At 33.7% G+C, this 20,404-nt stretch overlaps 2 protein-coding genes across 3 annotated transcripts; one reads left to right on the top strand and one right to left on the bottom strand.

Moving 5' to 3' along the window:
• Nucleotides 1-369: 369 nt before the first annotated feature.
• Nucleotides 370-3,277, top strand: LOC110104841 (50S ribosomal protein L20). 2 transcript variants are annotated; one of them, XM_020834112.2, is made up of 3 exons: nucleotides 370-494; nucleotides 582-814; nucleotides 2,762-3,277. In XM_020834112.2, exons 2-3 carry the CDS (start codon nucleotides 629-631, stop codon nucleotides 2,942-2,944), a joined length of 369 nt encoding a protein of 122 aa, XP_020689771.1. In that variant the 5' UTR covers nucleotides 370-494; nucleotides 582-628; the 3' UTR covers nucleotides 2,945-3,277. The 2 variants fall into 2 exon arrangements, with proteins under 2 accessions (XP_020689771.1, XP_028556650.1); XM_028700817.1 differs by having other exon boundaries at nucleotides 381-814.
• A 794-nt stretch (nucleotides 3,278-4,071) lies between these two features.
• LOC110104830 (proteasome subunit alpha type-3) lies at nucleotides 4,072-19,227 on the bottom strand. Its single transcript, XM_020834101.2, has 10 exons — nucleotides 19,039-19,227; nucleotides 18,829-18,868; nucleotides 18,655-18,738; nucleotides 14,953-15,026; nucleotides 14,758-14,844; nucleotides 14,548-14,632; nucleotides 14,346-14,392; nucleotides 13,072-13,137; nucleotides 6,586-6,676; nucleotides 4,072-4,373 (listed from the first exon to the last, which is right to left on the bottom strand). The coding sequence occupies exons 1-10, from the start codon at nucleotides 19,140-19,142 to the stop codon at nucleotides 4,302-4,304; spliced, it is 750 nt and encodes a 249-aa protein (XP_020689760.1). The 5' UTR covers nucleotides 19,143-19,227; the 3' UTR covers nucleotides 4,072-4,301.
• Between the last annotated feature and the right edge of the window lie 1,177 nt (nucleotides 19,228-20,404).

The raw sequence follows: 20,404 nt of genomic DNA, 5'->3' as shown, positions 1-20,404 counted from the left end.
CAACATTCTCTGTCTGAAGGACGAGATGATAACCCATCGATAAATTTCTATTGATGGGGTATTCCTGATATTATAATGTTATTGAGGGGTCACAAGCTAATGTGTGCAACTTGACAAGAACTTATTGAAGTATTTGCTAGTGTCAATATTTTGTTATTACTTCATGATCAAGTAATTAGTCATTAAAGTTATTATTATTAAATTAGAAAATGGAAATCGAAATTCCGGCCAGTTTCTTTTGAATCCATTAACTCATATTAAAAAATATTTAAAATAAATAAATAAATAGAATTCTTTTTTCCGATTTCTAAAAATCCAAATTTTGCTCATTTATGCCCACATTTATAATAAAATTTATTTAAGTGCTCACTTCTAAAAATTATCCTTTTTAATTTCCTTCAGCCTTCAATCTTCGCACACTAGCTGCCCTAGCAGAGAAGATCGCGGCGGCTGCGGTGGCGGACGGAGGCTAAAGCAGGGAAGGCTGCGGCTTTGTTTGTGGATTCTCTCCTTTCTTTACATATTTATACATAAATACACATTGTCGATGTGTTTTTGAAGCTGACTTGATTAGAGAACAGGAGGTTCAAGTTGGAATTTTCGAGAAATAGCAGGATCCAGGAAGAAGATGAACAAGGACAAGATATTCAAGTTAGCGAAGGGTTTCCGGGGTAGGGCAAAGAACTGTATTAGGATAGCAAGGGAGAGGGTGGAGAAGGCCCTGCAATACTCTTATAGGGATCGACGGAACAAGAAGAGGGACATGCGCTCTCTGTGGATTGAGCGCATCAACGCTGGTACTCGTTTACATGGGGTAAGCTTTCAATTTTACTGCGAAAAGTGGAATCTTTTTTCCGTGTTTTCATTTACTTGTAATTTAATGGAAAATTGCTTAATTTAATGGCTTGTTGGTGCTTGTTCGATTTACCTCAATAAAAATCAAGGCATGATTGAAAAGAAGTAGGAAGAAAGATTATATTGGGGAAAAATTACAGGAGAACAGGGAGACTCACTCACTTAAATGAAAGGAACTTATTCATCCATTATATTTGAAGAATTACTCATTTGAATAAGAGGAATTTCTCCACTGTTCATTTACTAGCTAAGGTTTGGTTTTTTGCCATGGTTTGAGAATACTCCTGTATGTCACTTTGAGACTTAATGTGATAAAGAGGTCATCTAAAAGGACTCATGATCTAATCTAAGGCAATTGTAATGCTTGATAGGGGAGGGGGACCTAGAGTGAGCCAATATGGTATGAGTGCCAAAATACAAGGTTTATATTGGGATACCTCAGGGGGAAAAAGAGAGGCCAACATCCATTTCAGGGTGTCAATTTTTGGCACGTCCCGAAAAACCGACCCGAACCCTATCCAAAAATTCCAGGTTTAGGTCATGTCGTTTAGAAAATGGGTTGGGATCGGGTTTCATGTTCTAACCCGTTTCTAATTTTGGGTCAGTTTTGGGTTAAGCTGAAAGCAACCTGAAACTAACCCAAGTCCCAGTCTTGCACCGTGCCGTGGAATCCCCCTCCTCGCGCTCTCAACCTCACCCCCGCGGGTTAGCGGGTCATTTTGGGTCAATTAGGGTTAGAGTGGGTTAGGTCTAGGCCTGAATTTTTGACCCGTTTGTCTAATTAGGTCGGATTTGGGCTGGAGCAGTTGAAGGTTGGTCAGTTTTGGGTTGGATCTGAACCCAACTCGAAAACTCATTTTGACACCCCTACATCCTTCTGTTGAGAGACTACGTATCAATCTCCCTTTGTAGATCTGTATCATAAATTGATATCAAAACACATGCTTGTGATTTGTAGGAAAGCTAGAGAAAATTTTCATTTTTAATGGTTCAAACTACAACTATTATTGAAAACCTTGATGAGGCTAATTAGTCAATAATACTATAATGAGAAGCTATTGAGCCAAAAAAGGTTGAAAGTGGATTTGATAAATTAGAGAGTATGGTGACCAATTTCTTTGAGTGATGACCATCGAAAAGATAGCTAATAGATACTTGTTCCTCAAAAATAGAAAGAATTTGCTACCGCTTATTTTGGTAAAACTTCTATGTTTCTTGAGTAGTATGATAAGGGTGATTGGGATGTAGCATTTATTGAAAAGTTGATGATCATAGCCAATAAGGGCAACCACCTCTCTTTAAGGTGGCTTCCAAGTTGGCGCTACCAACTTATAACGGTATAATTAATGCGAAGAAGACAAATATGGATGGAGATGTTAGAAACATACTTTTCTTTTTATAGATATAGCCATGAGCAAAGGATTGCCTTTGCCCATTCAAAATGTTATTGGAACTCATAGCTTGACTTGTAGTTGAAAGGCCCATTTACAATCCAATTTTACCATATCAACTATCAAGAAGATAACAAAATTAAAGATGAGCAATTTGTGCATAATTATACGATTGAATTTGCAGGAAAACATTTACTACTTCATACATCCTTGCTAGATAAGTATCATGAATTTTGTACTATAGTTAACTCATAAGAGAACTCATAGAGGAGGAAATTAGGCTAGCCAAAAAAATGAATGCCAAAAGCTCCCTTAGAGCTATGGCTCCAAAAAAGAATCATGGTGTGAACCAAATATATTCAGAATTAAGGACTTGTGAACCACTTGTGGAACTTTGATGGAATGGAATTGATATGCAGATAAGGTCAATCACCAAAAATATGTCTAATATGCTTTGATTATGCTATGTTAGGATACAAATTTTGTTAAGTCTCTGAATTTTTTGATGCTCACAGGTAAATTATGGTAATTTTATGCATGGATTGATGAAGGAGAATATCCAGCTTAATAGGAAAGTGCTTTCTGAACTCTCCATGCATGAGCCATACAGTTTCAAGGCTCTTGTAGAGATCTCTCGCAAATCTTTTCCTGGAAACAAGGTTCCTCCCAGAAAGGAAGGCCTATCCATTCTCGTGTGAACTTTCTTTGTCTGATGTTCAGTCTCTTGTTTATGATAAATTATCCATAGTCAAGACCTCATTATAATTCTAGAGAGATTATTATATGTGGAGATCGGACATAGAATTGTTCGATTCTGCCTCTGTGAACAGTAAGAGCGCAGTATTGAACAGTAAAAGTGCGGTGATGAACAATAACTGTGTTTTTACTGTTCTCAGGAATAAAACCGAACAGTTTTTTGTGTCCAGTCTCTGTACGTAATAATCTCTTCAAATTCTAATGTGAACTACTGTCAAAGTTATATATTATATTTCTGAGTACTTTAAGGGTATTATATCTGTTCTTTCCTTTCATTTACTTATGTTTAAATTGAAGGTGTTCATATATAAAGGCTGTAGTTGTGGTGTGAGCCACACATCAATGCCCCAACTTTATCATTATTTTTCAAAATTTTGCTGAGCTTTGTAGAAATAATAAAATTTGTTAGCGTAATAGTTATAAGAAATTCATTCTTTTTTTTTTTTAATGGAAGAAAAGAAGGCTATATTTGACACTTGATTAAATAACTTTGATTGAATTTTTAAAAAAACATAGGTGAATTATTCTTTTTAAATTTAAATATAATTATATATTCTTTAGTCTCATTTGAAAGAGAGAGCTTTCTATTTCCAGCTGAATAACCTGTTTTTCTGCAAGGGAAAAGATCAAACCTTTCAAAATAAAAAAGGAAAAAAAAAAAACAAATATAGCAGAAATTTAAATAAGAATGAGAAAATTTTAAAATTTAGATTGCCATTATTGCCTCCATTGCCAATATATAAATAATGCATACAAAGTTGCAAATATTTATCTTCATTTTTAATTTTTACAAATTGTGTCAATTTAGCCTCTGAGCTATAAATTTCATTTGACAAAGATATAAGATGCATTGTCTAACCACAAATATTTTTGTTTTTACAGAAAATTTTAGTAAGAACATCCCATCAAAAACTAATCATAATTAATTTTGTAATCAGCAAATGTATTTTAAAATAAATCTAATGAAAATAGAAGACACCATAGGAGGCTTGTAGGCACACAAAATAGCCTTCAATTGAATAGAAAACAAAGCAATTCATGATATAATGACATAAATTATATTAAGATAAGCTTAAAAACAATTCAATTTACTTTGAATTTGAAGCATTTCAAATCTTTCATACATAGAAGTATATATTTTTTTTTTTTCTAAGTGAATGCCAGAAAAGTAAATCCAACAAGCAGATGTAAATAAGCATCTATAACAGTCTAATTAAAATAAAGCTAAATCAAGGAGAAAAAAAAATCCAAATTGTTGAATCTCAGTCCATCAATCGAAGGGAAGTCAGTTTTTAGTCCTTAATCCGCATCCATCTCTTCCAGTGCAGCCTGGGCAGCTGCTTTGGCTGCCTCCACGAGATCCTCTGGCACCTGCAAGTGCAATAATATTAGATCTACTCTTCCTAAGAACTAAATACACAAGACCGACCTAACAAGCATTCGGTGCTAAAAATATATAGGGCTGTAATTGAGCAGATTAGAGTCTGGGAGTGGTTTAAACAAGTAAAGCTTTGTGAGTTACGACAAATTATTCTATGCGGAGTCCAGATGTCGTCCAGAGACCAATAAAAAAGTGCCACACCACCCCAAAAGTGTACCGCGCTCGGTACCGAGCTGTACCAAGCGTCGGTACTACGCTCGGTACCAAGCGGTACTGGACGGTTCTACCGTCCGGTGTCTGTACAAAATAATCTCTCGTGAGTTAGAGATGTAAATTAGTGGTGTTGAAATCAAGTTGAGCTCATACGGAGAGCTGAAGCTTGGCTTCTCAGAATAACTGCGGACTTGAGCATGACTGGGGGGCAGGAGAAGTGGTTGATGGAAAATCAGCAGAGAATGCAACGTCAAGACCAGCAGAAGTGTTAGATCATGATGAGAACTCACCAGAGAAGTTTTGACGGGAACTCGTCATAGAATGCATCACCGGCAAGAAGTCTCAAAAAGAATTTAGGATTTTATGAGCCATTGGATTATCGCAGAAGGCATTGAATGTGAGACGCTGAAGAAGTTGCAAGAGCAGGGACGGGATCAATGAGATCGTTGGAGAAGGAATGGACTACCGCTTGAAGAAGAAGAGTTAGTGAAGTGGAAACTCACAGGAGGCGGCATCGATAGGATCAATGAAAGATTAAGAAATAAAAGGAATTTATGATTTACAAGTCAACTAGTGAGCCAACAATAATGAGTAGCCGAAGCCTCGGAGCTTATATAATACACAAGATCTAATATGAGTTTGAGTCTGCGGATTGATAAACTCAACTTACCAGCTCTCTAACGAGTCGAGTTTGAGCTGGCACATAAATCAACTCACCTCACTTACACTCCAAGAGCCGAGTGCCTTCTCGTTCAAGCTCGTTTATTTATTTCCTTACTAATTTCAAGCTAAGCTTGAACATGATCCATTTATAATCGAGCGCAAGCTTGTATATTAATTTTATTAACAAGCTTAAATTATAATTGAGCTTTAATCAAGCTAATCTAATTACAGGTTTGATGCTCATGATTTATAAATAGATTTAAAAAATCAATTTTCCAACTAGTTCATTCATAAGTTGAGCTTCTAAAGTTTTCTTCAATTACTTAAGTAACATAAAAGTGCCTTATATGAGTGAGTATCTAGCTATTCTTTGAGTGTACTAGTTTGCTTACTTTCCTAGAAATATTACAAAGATAGTCTAAAAATATACATTAAACTAAAAGAATTGGAGTGAGGATAAAGAAGACAACATCCTAAAAATACTACTCAAGAATGAAAAACATCAACATTAATTTAACTATTAAACTATTAATATATATAGGCCAATAAATCTAAACAAAGTGGTATAGAATTTTTCTTCCAAAATGAGTATATCATTATGAGCACATAATCTCCATGTGGTTTAAAAGTATGCTAATGGTTCTCATACACTTATGATCAAAGTGTTACTTTTAAGACAACAAAAAAAAAAAAAAGCATTTTCATCCTAAATCAAGCATGAATGACCTTTCCCTCTAAAACAATAACATTCTACCAAAAATGCCCTGCTGTGGAAGATATCCTAATGTTCTTGTGGATTACCAAATTTCTCCCCCAACAATAGAGGAGGGGAAGGAGGATGACCACTACTGTTGACGAGGGGTGATTTAGGGTGATGTCAAAGTAAAGCATTTTGATGATGATATTTTGGGCAGAGAAGGCAACGTGAAGTAACAATGGGGTAAAGGTTGAAGAAATTGGTGCTTAGCATTCAACGACGTGCCAGCAAAAGGCTCTCAATGCCTCACAAATCACCATCAAAACGTTATAAAAACCCCGCCTTTTCTCTCTTACTTGCTTCCTTTTGCTTCTTCTTAATTCTCATCTTTCATTTTCTGCTATGTGACCTTTTCTAATCTAATGATGGCTTCAGTGGAGATTAGTAGACTGTTTAAGAAAATTATACCAACCAATGGGGCACTCTGAACTGGACACATTAGAGGACAATTAATAGGTTGACGCCTTTAAGGGCCCAGTTATTTTATCAATTGCAAAGACCTTGTATAGAGTATTTATTTTCTTCGAACTTAATAGCAACTGAAAGATCTCACCGTATTCAAATATTACCTTTTGGTGCTGCCTGTTTGATTCTTCGCACACCCAGCTCAATTCCAATTCGAAGGCTTTATCCTTAGCCTCATCATGAACACCATAAATTCTGCATAAATGGAACACCATAAATGGCAGAAAGTTTAGATTTCAAATGAAACAAAAATACTTCATTAATAAAAAATTCTGATCTGGATATATGAAAACATTCCAAATAAAAATTCCATCGAAGGATTGAACCAGCATTACAAACTAACAGGAGGTAAGAACACGCTATGCATGAATGAATAAAAAAGTTAGTTTGCTTCATGCTGGGCGAATCTTTAGCCTCCGGCAACTCATTGTCATGGCAATCTACATTGATCATAGTCTAACAATGGATGTGACGTGCGTAAGGATTTGGGCAACCAGAAAGATCCTTGACACATAAAAAAAATGCATAAAGAAGCATCTATGAAGGCCAAGATGCCGAATTAAGTGTTCTCTTGGTCCATCGATCAAATTTTTTAGTAGCCAAATCGATTAGTGTCCTAAAATTGACAGATATAAAAAGCATACCGACATGAAATGAAGAAAAATACTAAAAAAAAAATAATTACATTTTAGGTTATAATTGTGCTGAACAAATTATTCGTTTTTTTAATAATGAATGCTTTTCTAATATTATAAATAATAATGTATTAGACATTAAAAAACTCCACCATAGATATATCATAATTGATAAGAAATTTATCTTGAACTTTGGGCTATAATTAGGTTAATCTCAATAAAACTTTCCCACTTAAAACTCAATTTAATATTACATGTTTTTTAAAATTATGCCTAGATATGATTCATTATATATAACAACAACAACAACAACAACAACATCAAGCCTTTATCCCACTACGTGGGGTCGGTTACACGAATCCTTTCTCTCCATTGTGTCCTATTAAAAGTCAAATTCTCGTTTAAATCTAATAAAGAAAGGTCATTCCTAATATTTTCTAACCAAGTCTTTTTAGGTCTACCTCTACCTTTCTTAACATAAGTCAAATCTAATACCTCTACTCTCCTAAACGGGTCATCGCAAGGCCGCCGTTTTATGTGACCAAAATATATATATAAGAGAGAGAGAGAGAGAGAGAGAGAGAGAGAGAGAGAGGACAATTCCTGAGAGTTTACTAGTACATGTTAGGATGAGATGCACAATGAACACACATAAAACAACAATTTGCGGGTTAAATCCAGCAAAAATCCATTATTTTTAATATAAATCAGCAAACAGGATTCTTGAAGCTAATTTAATATTTCATGATTTTATATTCATGCATCTAGGACCCGCAAATTTAACATTTCATGATTTTATATTCATGCATCTAAGACCCACTATGTTATACTTGTGACTATGTATGAGTATTTCATGTAGGGTGAAATGACATTGTTTTATTTTATGTGTTTGAGTACCTGCTATTTTTTTATCTTGGTGTTATTATGTTATATTTTCGGCTTATATATACTGGGTGTTGTTAAATGAGCTTTATATCATGATGTTACATTGTTCATTTTCATCTGTCATAGCTAATAAAAGAAATTTATTTTATTTGGATAGATAATAGGATTGGTAATGGTGGTGTATGCATGATAATAGTGGTAGATATGATAATGAAAGTAGGTTTGATAATAGAAATAATGATGATAGATGAAAATTTGGTAGTAGATTTAAATTTGCAGATAGGTCTGTGTATTTTGATCTCTCCATCTTATTCCCATAAATAAGTAGTCGCTTGTAATATTAAGAACTTAATTCTTGAATGAAGAATTATTTCTTGAATTTTTTACTCTTCATGTGTTTTCTTCCACTCGAGTAAATTATTTTTTTGAGTGCAAGGGATACGGACTTTCAAGGAATTTGACGGACTGCTCATGCAAGTAATGTTCATTATCATCAATTACAATAAAGGTAATCCAGTTTTCACTATAAGAATTTTATTTTCACTATGTTTTCATTATCATTTTTTTAATGTTATCTTATCTAATTTGTCACTCATTCTTATGTAACAAAATGCTAATCAACAGGAGAAAACAATCATAATATAATAAGTTTTTGGTTGAATAAATGCCGAAAATATCCTTCTTTCAAGACTCATAATTATCATCAAAACTCATCTTACGTTGCTTCTTTTATTCTAAATAATAATTTAATAGTCATCAAAATTTAAAATTCTAGAAAAAATATTGAATGTATAAAAATTCAACAATAATCAAATTTCCACAACAAAAAGGAAATTCACAGATGACTAATTCTCAATTATGTGCATCCACCAACAAATAAACAAATTAAAAGCAAGAACATCGATAAAAATCACCCAACAGACGAACTACACATCACGCCAATGCAATAAGAAACCCTTGGAAGTAGCGGACATCTACAAATCACTCAAAGAATGCACATTCAACCAAGAAATATTGAAATTATATTGCAATATTTAAGGTTTTATGAATTTTACATGCCACAAGAATGGTCCAAAATAAGAAATTTCTCAGGATCCTCCTAATAAAACAAGTATAAAACAAGAAGTTTCAATTCTCCCAACACATAAACAAAAGGAATTAACTTTAGGTTTCTTAATTTCCAACAAAATAATGTTAAAAGCAACGAGTGACACAACATACGAGATGGCAAAGTTGTGGTTCAGACAATAGTAATTATGAACATAACAAAGATTTAGGATTGCAATAAAAATTGTGAAAGAAGTAACTAGCACTGTTGCAATCTACGATTTTCAAGGGTCCCGAGACTTGTATTCTATTAACGATTTTCCTTGCAAAAGATACCAAGGATGAAGCAAACAGTGATCCAGGGCTAGCAATTTATAACAATCGAATTCCATTACTATGGGAAGGACTCTGTAATTTCCTTATTTGTATTAGAAGGCTCGGATCCTATTAATAGGATTATAATTTTTTTATCAAATATTATAACATTCATCAAGATTTGACTTTCAAATTGTGATTAAATATAGAGTTTAATCTTCTTTGAAACTGCCAAAAAACAATCTTATTATTGTAATCCCACCTATGTATCCTGTAATTAATTACTATGGCACTTTATTGCGTCTATAATTCCCTACCAGGCTTCTTCCTTATTTTGACCTCATTCTATCTCGACTCAAGATCATATTGCTTCCATCAACATTGAGGCTTCAATATCCACTCAAATTATCACCTCATGAAGATAATAAGGATGGCACATGAGCTTGATAATAATTGGTTCAATATTATTGATAAAGATTGTGGTTGATAGGTGCAAAAGCTTTCAGGAGGTAAAGGCTGATCAAGATGGCCATTGGATGCAAGTTGAAAATATACTTGAAAAAGGAGTAGGAGAACTATATAACAAGCATTTCACAAAGAAAATTTTATTCTATGAAAAGAGATTAGATTCCTTCTGATAAAAAAGACAATAGATCAAACCAACTATATGCATTTTGCCCTTCTATTTTCACACGCTACAATAAGCAAATGCTTTAGTTCTAAATTGTTGAGTTTCTAATGTACTTTTGAATGAGAAGTTTTGTTTTATAAATGCATCACTATGAATTATATTAGGTTCTAAGGATTCAAACTAACGTGATAAAAAATAATGTGAAAACTATACCGAAAAAATTATTCAATGAAGAAAGTACAAAAAATAGTATTCTCCACTCTTCTAATTTCATAAGTTTAAGTGTTTATGATGCAGAACTAATTAGATGACATGCTTAGGGCTTCATTTTAAGCATTGCACAATTCCTTGATTAGAATAATCTTGGATTAAATTATTAGCAATTCTCAACGTCAATTAAAACAAATAAAGAGGTGACTTGCGTAGTCTAAATCACAGGCTCCAAGCGATGAAATTTTCAGAATAAATAAGACAAGTAAAACAATGCAAAATAGTAGCCTTCAATTTAATCCCTAGTCTAACAACGAGATGTAGGATGCATAGAAGGTACTCTCAATTCCTACGAGTGACTAAGCTTAGCAAGAGCACTTGGAGGAGACTTTCGCGATTACTACAATCCAATGAGAATTTAGATTTAGAAGAAATAAAATGCAAGTGAAAAGGAGAACCTTTGCTTAATGAGACACGGAGATCTTCCACTTGATGTCTCCAACGTCTTCGTCCATGGCTCCCGTCGAAGCATAATATGATACGTCTCTTGAATATGGGTCGGGGGGTCTACTTTCTAGTGTTGATTCCAAAACCTGAAATGGTGTTCAGGTTCTTCCTCAAGAAATCTGAAATATTCCTGAATTTCCTCTCAAAAATCTGAGAAGAAATTTAGCTTTCAATGTTTGGGAGGAAGGGATTAGAGGGAGCAAGAGTATGGAATTGAATCACGAGTGATTAATGGTGGAGAGGAGATATGTGAGGGGAAGGGAATCGGGTATGGAGAAGCTGGGCCGGCAATGTAGAGGAGATAGGGAATTTCTCTCCAAAAACCGTGAGAATTGTTTTTAGAAAGAACTAAAGAGGTTCCTGGGTGTTTGAAATTTCAGCAAAGAGGGAGTAATGGGGATTTATGTTATTTCCAAAGGAGTCACTTGGCTTTTGGAAATAATTCCAACAGGGGTCTTGATGGAGCCGGCGGCATGCATGGCAGAGGAGGATTTTAGTGCAGGTAATTAAGGTTTCTTAATTAGGATTTGATTTAAGAAAGGTTTATTTGGAATCCACTTGTATTTGAATTTCAAATTAAACCCAAAACAAATACCTTCCTAAAATAGAAGAGTTAATTTAGGAAACAATTTGAGTTCAAATTTAAATGAATTTGAATTTCAAATTGATCCCAACTAAGCCCAAACCAATTAGGAAGCAAAATAAAAAAAAAAAGGCTAGGGGATTAGTGGCCGGCGGCAAAGGGGATTGGGGATGCTTGGCTGTGGGGTGTTGGGAAGTGGATGATGGATCGGGTGTGGGGCTTTGACCGTGAAGGGGAGGAAGATGGGTGGAGGGTTTTGGAAGCTCGGTGAGGAGGTGATGATAAGATAAAGAAGATAAAACCACGAACCCGGCCGTCTCCAAGGTTGGTGGGTGATACGCCAATCTCCCTCTCCAAGGGATCTCTCCAAAACTCTCCAAGAACTCTCAAAGGCTCTCAAACACAAGTGCAGGAAAATTTTCTCATAATCATTCATTAATTCAAAACAAAGGGAAAGAGGCTATAAATAGCCGGGTACAAAGACTCAAGAAAATAAAAGACCAACTTGCCCTTTGGGCTTACATGCGACTACTCCCATAAAAGGGGTACAACGGGAAATAAAAACACATCTAAGCAAATAAGAAAAATGCATAAATAAAATCAAATACAATCATGACTCAGAAATACAAGGACTCAATCGTGGCCGTAGATCTGCGGCCACGTCTCTGATAAACCTTCCATGCTGATCTGATGTACCCATCAGTTTAACTTTGATCAATACATTTATGTGTTGTTATTTAATATAAAAAATTAATCTATATCATTTATGTCGAATTTGATCATTGTATGCGTTTTAGGCTCGTCCTATTTCTTTGCTCTCTTTCTTTTTTTTTTTCTTTTGCTTATGTTTTTTAAAGGTCATAGTTGTATGCCTACATGCAATTGATTTCTCCTAACTACATGCATTTGGGGCGCAAGCCATTTAACTATTAAGAATAAAATGATTCTTGGCATTGCAATTTTTGTTTGCATTCTCCTTTTGCTCATCTAAGTACGGGAAGTGGTTGAGAAGATAAACCATAATGACCATTGGCATTCTCTCTTTAGGCGGGGAATTCATTTTTCAACAGGAAAGTTTGGATGCTCATTTCTCTCTGGCTTTGGCTTCGATGCAAGTATATTGATAGGTGTAAATATATCAATTACTCATCGTGAAAAATCATTAGCACGGCTGCTTTAAATAGACATCTTAAATTTAAAAGAAGAATAAACCGAACTTCATGGAATGAAAATTTTAATACTACATTCATGAATACATGAACTGCATGATAATAAAGCAATTTCCACAGTAATCATAGTCATAATATCTAGAGCTAACCACTAGCACAGTGCATGATTGGGGGTTGACATCGTTACTAACATTTGCTAATTACTATGTAATTAGCTTCACAGACAAATGGCTCTATCTAAACTTATAAGTATCTAGACTCTTTGATCTAAATGATTAAACATTTAGGAGGACATGAAACAACTGCCTATATAGCAAAAGTATGCATCGTTTAATAGACATCTGGTATTCCTGCACCAGTTATATTCGAAAGAAAATTGATATCAGATCCATTAGTCAATAAGTTAAAATAACATCAGTGAGACTTTATCAAAGACTAGAATATTTGGTTCAATAAAAAAAAAAACCACAACCAATAAACTTGCAAACGATGATGACATGGTAATCACATATTGAACCGGTGGTTAAACACGTCACTTTCTGAGATGATCGAATGAAAAGAACCTATATGTTTGAAAAAAAAATGTCTAAGATAACTAGATCACTTACATCTTGGCTACTTCAATGACACCTTGCCTGCATGTTAGTTCAGAAAGCTTCAACTTCTCAATTTCTCTGCATAGATGACATGAGCAGAAACATCAAGATACAACTATCTTAATGTGCCTGTCTGAATCACAAACAAGCAATTAAATCTCAAAATTGAAAAACTAGCATACGACTTAAGTTAGAAACAAAGGTCACCAAACGAAATTTCAGAATGAATACCAAGGTATAGAAGAATTTCTTAGACAAGGATTTGGTTGATATATCTAATTACTACGCATATGCTTTATGCATGCATTAGTTCCCAGAGTAAACCTTCCAACGGCTTCATGGAAACAGATTTTAAAAATTCTCAGATTTTCTTCTGTTCTCTAGCCTTAGACTCCATGTGATGGTATCTCTGACACCAGTAATATTTGCAGATACTTTTAATAACAATCCAGAATGATTTTAGCTACCATAAAAATATTTAAATCATATAACATTATAAACAAAGATCGAACAATCACATAAAATATATCCCATGCTACAAAGACTCGGTAGTTATTTCCAATTAAATTGATGTTGAAGAACATGTCTACAAACACGTTAAATTCATTCACAAAAACCCAAGCAGCTATAGGCTAGTTAGAAGAAGTCAAACTAGATCATAACATATCTAAATTGAGTTCTTCGAGCCCCAAATTTCTCATATATATATTTGGACTGAATCTGTGAATGAAATGTTAATCTTTGCAATGCTATCATATGATCTCCGACCTTGAAGCTTAATTTCTATTTTTTCATAATCATTATATCACCGTTCAAACCAACTTAAAACCTTTTTTTTATCACCACAAAAATAAATAATTATTCATATTATATAGTTTTCTTCCATGTGAACTTAGTTTCATCGTGCATCTATTTACATCGGATACGAAATATTGCATTTCATTTTTTGAAAATAAATTTCACCACAGTGCTTTAGTTTTGCATTAGGAAACCCTACACTTGATATGTCATGCTTCAATTCAGAGCAACAATGTAGCAACATATTGACCAGCTACCTATTGTACCAATATATTTTGTCTGGAACCGGCCAAGAACCCGTAAGAAATACATTTAAGCCAATTTTAGATCAGTTCAGCTAAAAAAACCCAAACATATTGATACAAAAAGGATGGACATTGTCAAGCAGAAAAAATAAATCTTCTCGTAGATAAGAAATTGCATACAACAACCAAAAATTGCTCATGAAAGAATTACAATTAGTTAAGCCTGACCAAATCACTACTTACGTTTTAGCAGCTTGCCTACCCTTCCCAATTGCAGCACCAAAATATCTCTGCACAATATAAAGATGTAAAAAGTCTGAATCACAAGGTATACAATCAATGAAGATTATAAGTTAGCTCTAAACAACACGCTTACATACAGTAATAAATACATATGCAAGAAAATATTAATGGAACGATTTCATTAATGATATATTAAACTCACATATGAAACTCCTGAAGGTTCAACTATATATAGTTGAGGTCCATCTCTATCATAACCTCCAATAATAATACCACAACCAAATGGCCTGTAATAGCATGATGTAAACATTGATGTTCTAGTTATTCAGATAAATACAATTTAAATTCATCATCAGAGTAAAGTATAACAAGAAGATTGTAAAAGATAAAATTTTTTAAATGAATTTTGTACCTCAGCCACCAATACAGTGTACAAAGATGGACATAGCTGGCAACTCGATCTGCAAGCTCTTTCACAGGAATAGGTTCACCATATATTCTGTTCATGAAGATTTCTTACATGGAAAATAGCACAATCTATACTAAAGATTCAATATAGAAAAGGCTTGAAAACATAAAATCGAATACATTAAATAAAGATGCAAACCTTTCATAGTTTGTTGCTTCAGACTTGGCCCTTGCAACAATTTGTCTACCATCTGCTGCTAATCCAGACACAGCCTGTATTTGAATGAAAGCCACCAAAATAATTAAGGTTAGGTTTGGATTTTTTTAAATTTGTTTTGATTTTTCTAAACCGTTAAGAAAATAACAAAATATATTTGTTTATTTATTTTTATTTTTATTTTTAAAATAAATTGATTTGTTTTAAAAATATTAAAAACAGACCTGAATTGTTTTTTATTTTTTAAAGATATATTTTTTCCTCAAACTCAACCGAACTATAGAAGAGGCTTTATACAGAAATTTAGAGATTGAGATATTATAATTATCCTCAGGTTAGAACCATTACATTTATAGTTAACATTTCTGAGAAAAAACTAGTATCATCTCATGTAAGGCTTTTGATAAATGCACACCAATGGGAATCATAGATGGACAAATTTGATCCCATGAAAAAAATAGTTCATTGTAATACTTCAAATGATGTATTGAATGTAAAAAATGATTAATAGTAGTAATATGATTCTACATCTAATTTTGTTAAATCAAAATGTGACAGAACAAGTTCATAAAGCTGAATCTAAATTAAGTGAGGGTTAAAACATGAATTTAAAGTTGAATTTGAGTCATTTTTTAACGTAAACATCAATTAAATTTGAATATATTCTTGATTATGGAATTTTTAAAAAAAATCTAATAATACACCCGATGAAGTCTCAAACACCTGATAATCAATTTAAAAAAATCTAATAATACATTTGATGAACTATCAAACAAAATTATCTTTATGAATCAAATTAGTATTGGCTTTTTTTGTTCTTGATTTCTTGATCTATAGAAAAAAAAAAACTTATGGGCAACATAAAATTATTCCAACATATTAAAGAGTGAAATAACTTATTTATGATAACCGACTTAAAAAATATATAAAATTTAATTCTCTATCTATCCAATTAAATCCAACGTTATATAATTTTTCGCAACTAAATTTTAATTCAATTGGGTTCATTTTATTTAAAGAAGTTATCCACCCAAATGATAAGCATGTCATAGTTGTGTTCTTTGCTATTTATAAGAAGAAAATTTTATAGACTTTAGTAAGTACCAACTTTATGTTTTTTGCACCATATATGTCCCTTAATATGTGCTATACAATGCATTCATTAGGAAAAATAAAAGTATTTTAATATTTACATTATTTGTATCTTATTATATTACATCATCCATTAGTCATATGTCAAATGTGAATGAAAATATTCATGAAAATTTACTATTAAATGTTACAATTAAAAGCAAATCGCATATGTGAATGGGAATATGTGAAATTCAAAGCAATTGATAAGGCAATGATTCATCTTAATCTTGGAAGATATTCTATGAGAATGCCATTAAAAATTAATGGCACAAAATTAGGACTAGGAGTGTAAGTGAGTCGAGTCGGCTCGACCTCAATTCGTTAACGAGCTTGCGAGCCGAGCTTATCGAGCCGTGAGCTCGAGCTCGAGCTTGAGCTTGCTTATTAAACGAGCTCAAGTTTGAGCTTGATGAGGCTTGAAACATGAGCTCTCGAGCCGGGTCGAATTTCTATTAATATTTTAAGCAACTATTATTTGCTTAAATTTAAAAACCCGCATGTTTGAAAAAACCTACATGTTTTCTTAGATTTAAAAACCGGCTCATGAACTGCACATAATAAATATTATATTATATATACATATAATATTAATTTGATGTTTTCAAAGCTGCAGTAGTTTTATTTGAAAAAATATGTACATTTTTCAAAAAATAGTAATAAAAAAACTATAAAGATATTTTGGTTTAGCTTCATCAGCTATTCATTCTTCCTACAACATCCGCACAGTTTTCAAAAAACATGAATAAAAAACTGTAAAAACATTAAACTGGACAACCATTTCTTCTTCTTCAGCAAAGCAAGCTTCTTCTTCCGCAAGTGACGGAGGCGGACTACTTGCTCGGACTCAGATGACCGCAGAGGCTCGCGAGCCAGTTCGAGCTCGTTTATAGTGGAACAAGCTTGAGTTCGAGCTCGCCTTTTGAGCTCGACTCGAGCTCAAGCTAGAGTTCGAGCTTGCTTTTCAACTGATAAGCTGAGATAGTGCCAAAACTCGACTCGTTTACACCCCTAATTAGGACATATAAATTCATACAATGCATTGTGATGTAGACTTAAAAAATCTTTAAAAATTAAGGTATTATTCCAACTTTTAATGTATATGATTTTAGTTATATCATGAAATATCAACCAATGCCTTAAATTCTTCTCTTGTTAGACATCCTTTAAAATGCACACCAAACAACATCAGCATAATTTACAAATTTTATGCTAATCGTAATCATAAAATTATTATTGGAGATAAAATCAGGCCCATTAAAATGGTAGATATCATATAAACATTTACAAAAGAGAGAGACTTATATATCATAATTCATGAACATTTTTACAAATGGTCCAAGAATAATGCCCAAATATATTGGAAGAATATTGATTAAATAATATGTTAGAGTCAAATTTTTTTTAAAGCTAGTAATGACGAAGTTGAGGTAGCATCTTTGACTCTGCTATTGTTGGGTTATGAACTCAGTCTCTTGTGAATTTTGTATCTTTTTGTTATGAGCTTTGTGGCCTTTCTATGACTAATGTGATTGACTTCCCAAGTTGCACAAAAAAAATCCTAAACTGATGCTCTTGAAAAAAAATGAATGAAATGTTACAATATTACGAAAGTTGATTAATCAACATTTAAGTGCCAGGAAAATGGGATTTGTGATATTATTATAGTTGGAAATGTGATGGGAAAATTAACACTTGAACTTGCATAAGCTTATGATTTAGCAATAGTCAATTTACTTCTAAAAAAAGGGAAAATTGTATCACTTTAACAAGTCAATGCATGCCAAACTAATAATCTTTTACTAAGATGTAGAGCAAATCTATGTATAGAGAGAAGGATAGAGGAAAATTTTATTAGACTACAGTAAATATTGATCATGTGATCGGATCTTAGTATTGAGCAAACAAATAAATAACAAATCCCAAACCTAAAGAGCTAAAAGAGTTTGTATATTTGGGATGACTATATTAGAGTGTGTTAATCGTCCCAATTGAACATAAGCTTGTAAGAAAATGTTTAGTGGTTAGGGTATGTAAGAAGGAGGGCACTTACAAAGGAGGAGCAATAAAATGAAAGAAAATATAATGCCGAAGATTATAAAAGATGCAGTATCACTTATAACATAACGTAAGTCTTGAATACAAGCATGAACAGGGACTTATGTTAAGTGCCTATGCCTCCCACAGCACTGCAAGTGTAAATCTAGGAAATGGAAAATCTATTCTAAATTGAAATCTCCATGAATTTTCAATAAACTCTACAGAAGCCTATTAGGGACGACATGTTAACATTTAGAACGTATTCAAAACAAATGTTTTTTCGTGAGCTTCCTACTGACAGACATTTCAAACATGAGAGTGAGGCCGGCTTCTATTCAGCTCCTGAATATCCGCTGACAGAGCTGAAGGCAAATTCCAGGGCAAACTGGCTACCAACAACCATCATAAGCTTGTAGTGCAAGCCAAACAAAGCTCAATTGTATCAAAAGAGATAAAGCTAACATTAGCAAGGAAAGAAAAAAAAAAAACCGAAATATCTAGATTCTAACCCACCATTCCAGAATGCCGGTGAACGGCGTGGATTCTCCGATTTGATCCTGCCAACATCATCTTCGAAGGAATCAGCTTCTCCACAGCCTAACACCAAATCAAAGTCCACCGTCACCAAAAGAAGCCTCTTAAAACACACGTAAAAAAGAAACGTTACCCAGATCACATAATCCTCACCAAAACAATCCCATCCTTGCACTTGATACCGACAACAGTCCTGGTAGAAAATAAGATCAGTTAACATAGCAAAATTCTCAGCTTAATCAGCGCCACAGAAATTGAGAATCCAATAAAAAAACAATAATAACAGCATTGAAAAGCGGCCACCGAGCGTAGCAATCCAGAGACGCGCGGAGGGTCAAATGGATCAAAGATTGTAGCTCTCACCCACTATTGTCGACGGCTTTGGCAGCGTACTCGATCTGAAAAACCCTACCGTCGGGGGAAAAGGTGGTGACGGATAGATCATACCCCGTGCCTATGCTGCTCATCGCTGTCTGTTAATTCGAGCCGTCTCTGGGTTTCTTGGAGTTGAATTCACTGAAGATGGACGACAAGACCAACAATGCAATCGATTGCCAGGGTTTTGTGCACGATAGTGACCTAAGGAAACAATTATTAGGTCCAAACACTTTACATAGCTCTACATCCGGACACTAATAATATGTCTTCACGTGCTCTTATTTTTTATTGTATGGCCCGATGACCCGACCTAGGCCGAAATCCGGTATTGCTATGTTCGGGTATTACTATGTATTACTCGGTATTGTTAGGTATTGCTTGACAATAACGAGAAAAATTGCGCTGTCAAGACCAATATCGAGTAATACCGAATAATATCTAGCAATACTGAGCAATATCTAGCAAAACCAGGGTATTGCTATGTATTGGTATTGACATAATGGCCTTTCTCGTTATTGCCTAGCAATATCGAGCAATACCTAGCAATACCCTGGTCTGCACAAATCAGCCAATACATAGCAATCCCGGGTCCAGTCTGGGTCGGGTCGTCGGGCCGCACGGTAAAGAGTAAGAGCACGTGATACCATTTTACTAGCGTATGAACGTAGAGCTACGTTAGGATACCAGACCTAATAAAAATTCCACCTAAGGGGGTGTTTGGTATCAGATTCATCATTTTTAGTAGTATTTAGCATAAATCCAACCTAAAGCAATCATGTAAATCTGACAAATTCGTAAATTCATGATTTACGAATTTGCGGCATAAATCTGATAAATCCATTTAAATCTTAATCCCATTATTATTCGGATTTAACGCTCAGTCGCGAAACTTCTTCCTGCGGCGCAATTTGTTGCCAAACAACTTCAGAGATTTAACGGGATCTAATATTTTTCATACCAAACACTTTTGAGTATTTATGAGTATAAGATTTACTAAATCCATATTTACAGGATTTAATAAATCATATTAAAATTGAATCCAATCCTATACCAAACACCCCTAAGGGTATTTGACTAGGAGATTCACACCCAAGTTCAAGTTTGCTTGATATTTGTAAAAATATACTTGCCCTAAATGCCGTTTTTCAATATCTAAAATATCAAATATTTAATATTTTTATTCAAAATAATGTCATAATATACTTTTCATATTAAAAATAGATTTTATAATTAAAAAAATAATCAAAATAACTCCTTAACTTTTTTCAATGATCAAAATGATCCAAACAATTAAAGAATCATTTGAATCCCGAATCCCTCAAATTCGAAGAATCAATATATACTCATGACA

This window comes from Dendrobium catenatum, unplaced genomic scaffold (assembly GCF_001605985.2).
Source record: "Dendrobium catenatum unplaced genomic scaffold, ASM160598v2 fragScaff_scaffold_1595, whole genome shotgun sequence".
NCBI lineage: Eukaryota > Viridiplantae > Streptophyta > Magnoliopsida > Asparagales > Orchidaceae > Dendrobium > Dendrobium catenatum.
Note: the sequence above shows the minus strand (reverse complement) of the source record. Positions and strands in the feature narration are given on the sequence as shown.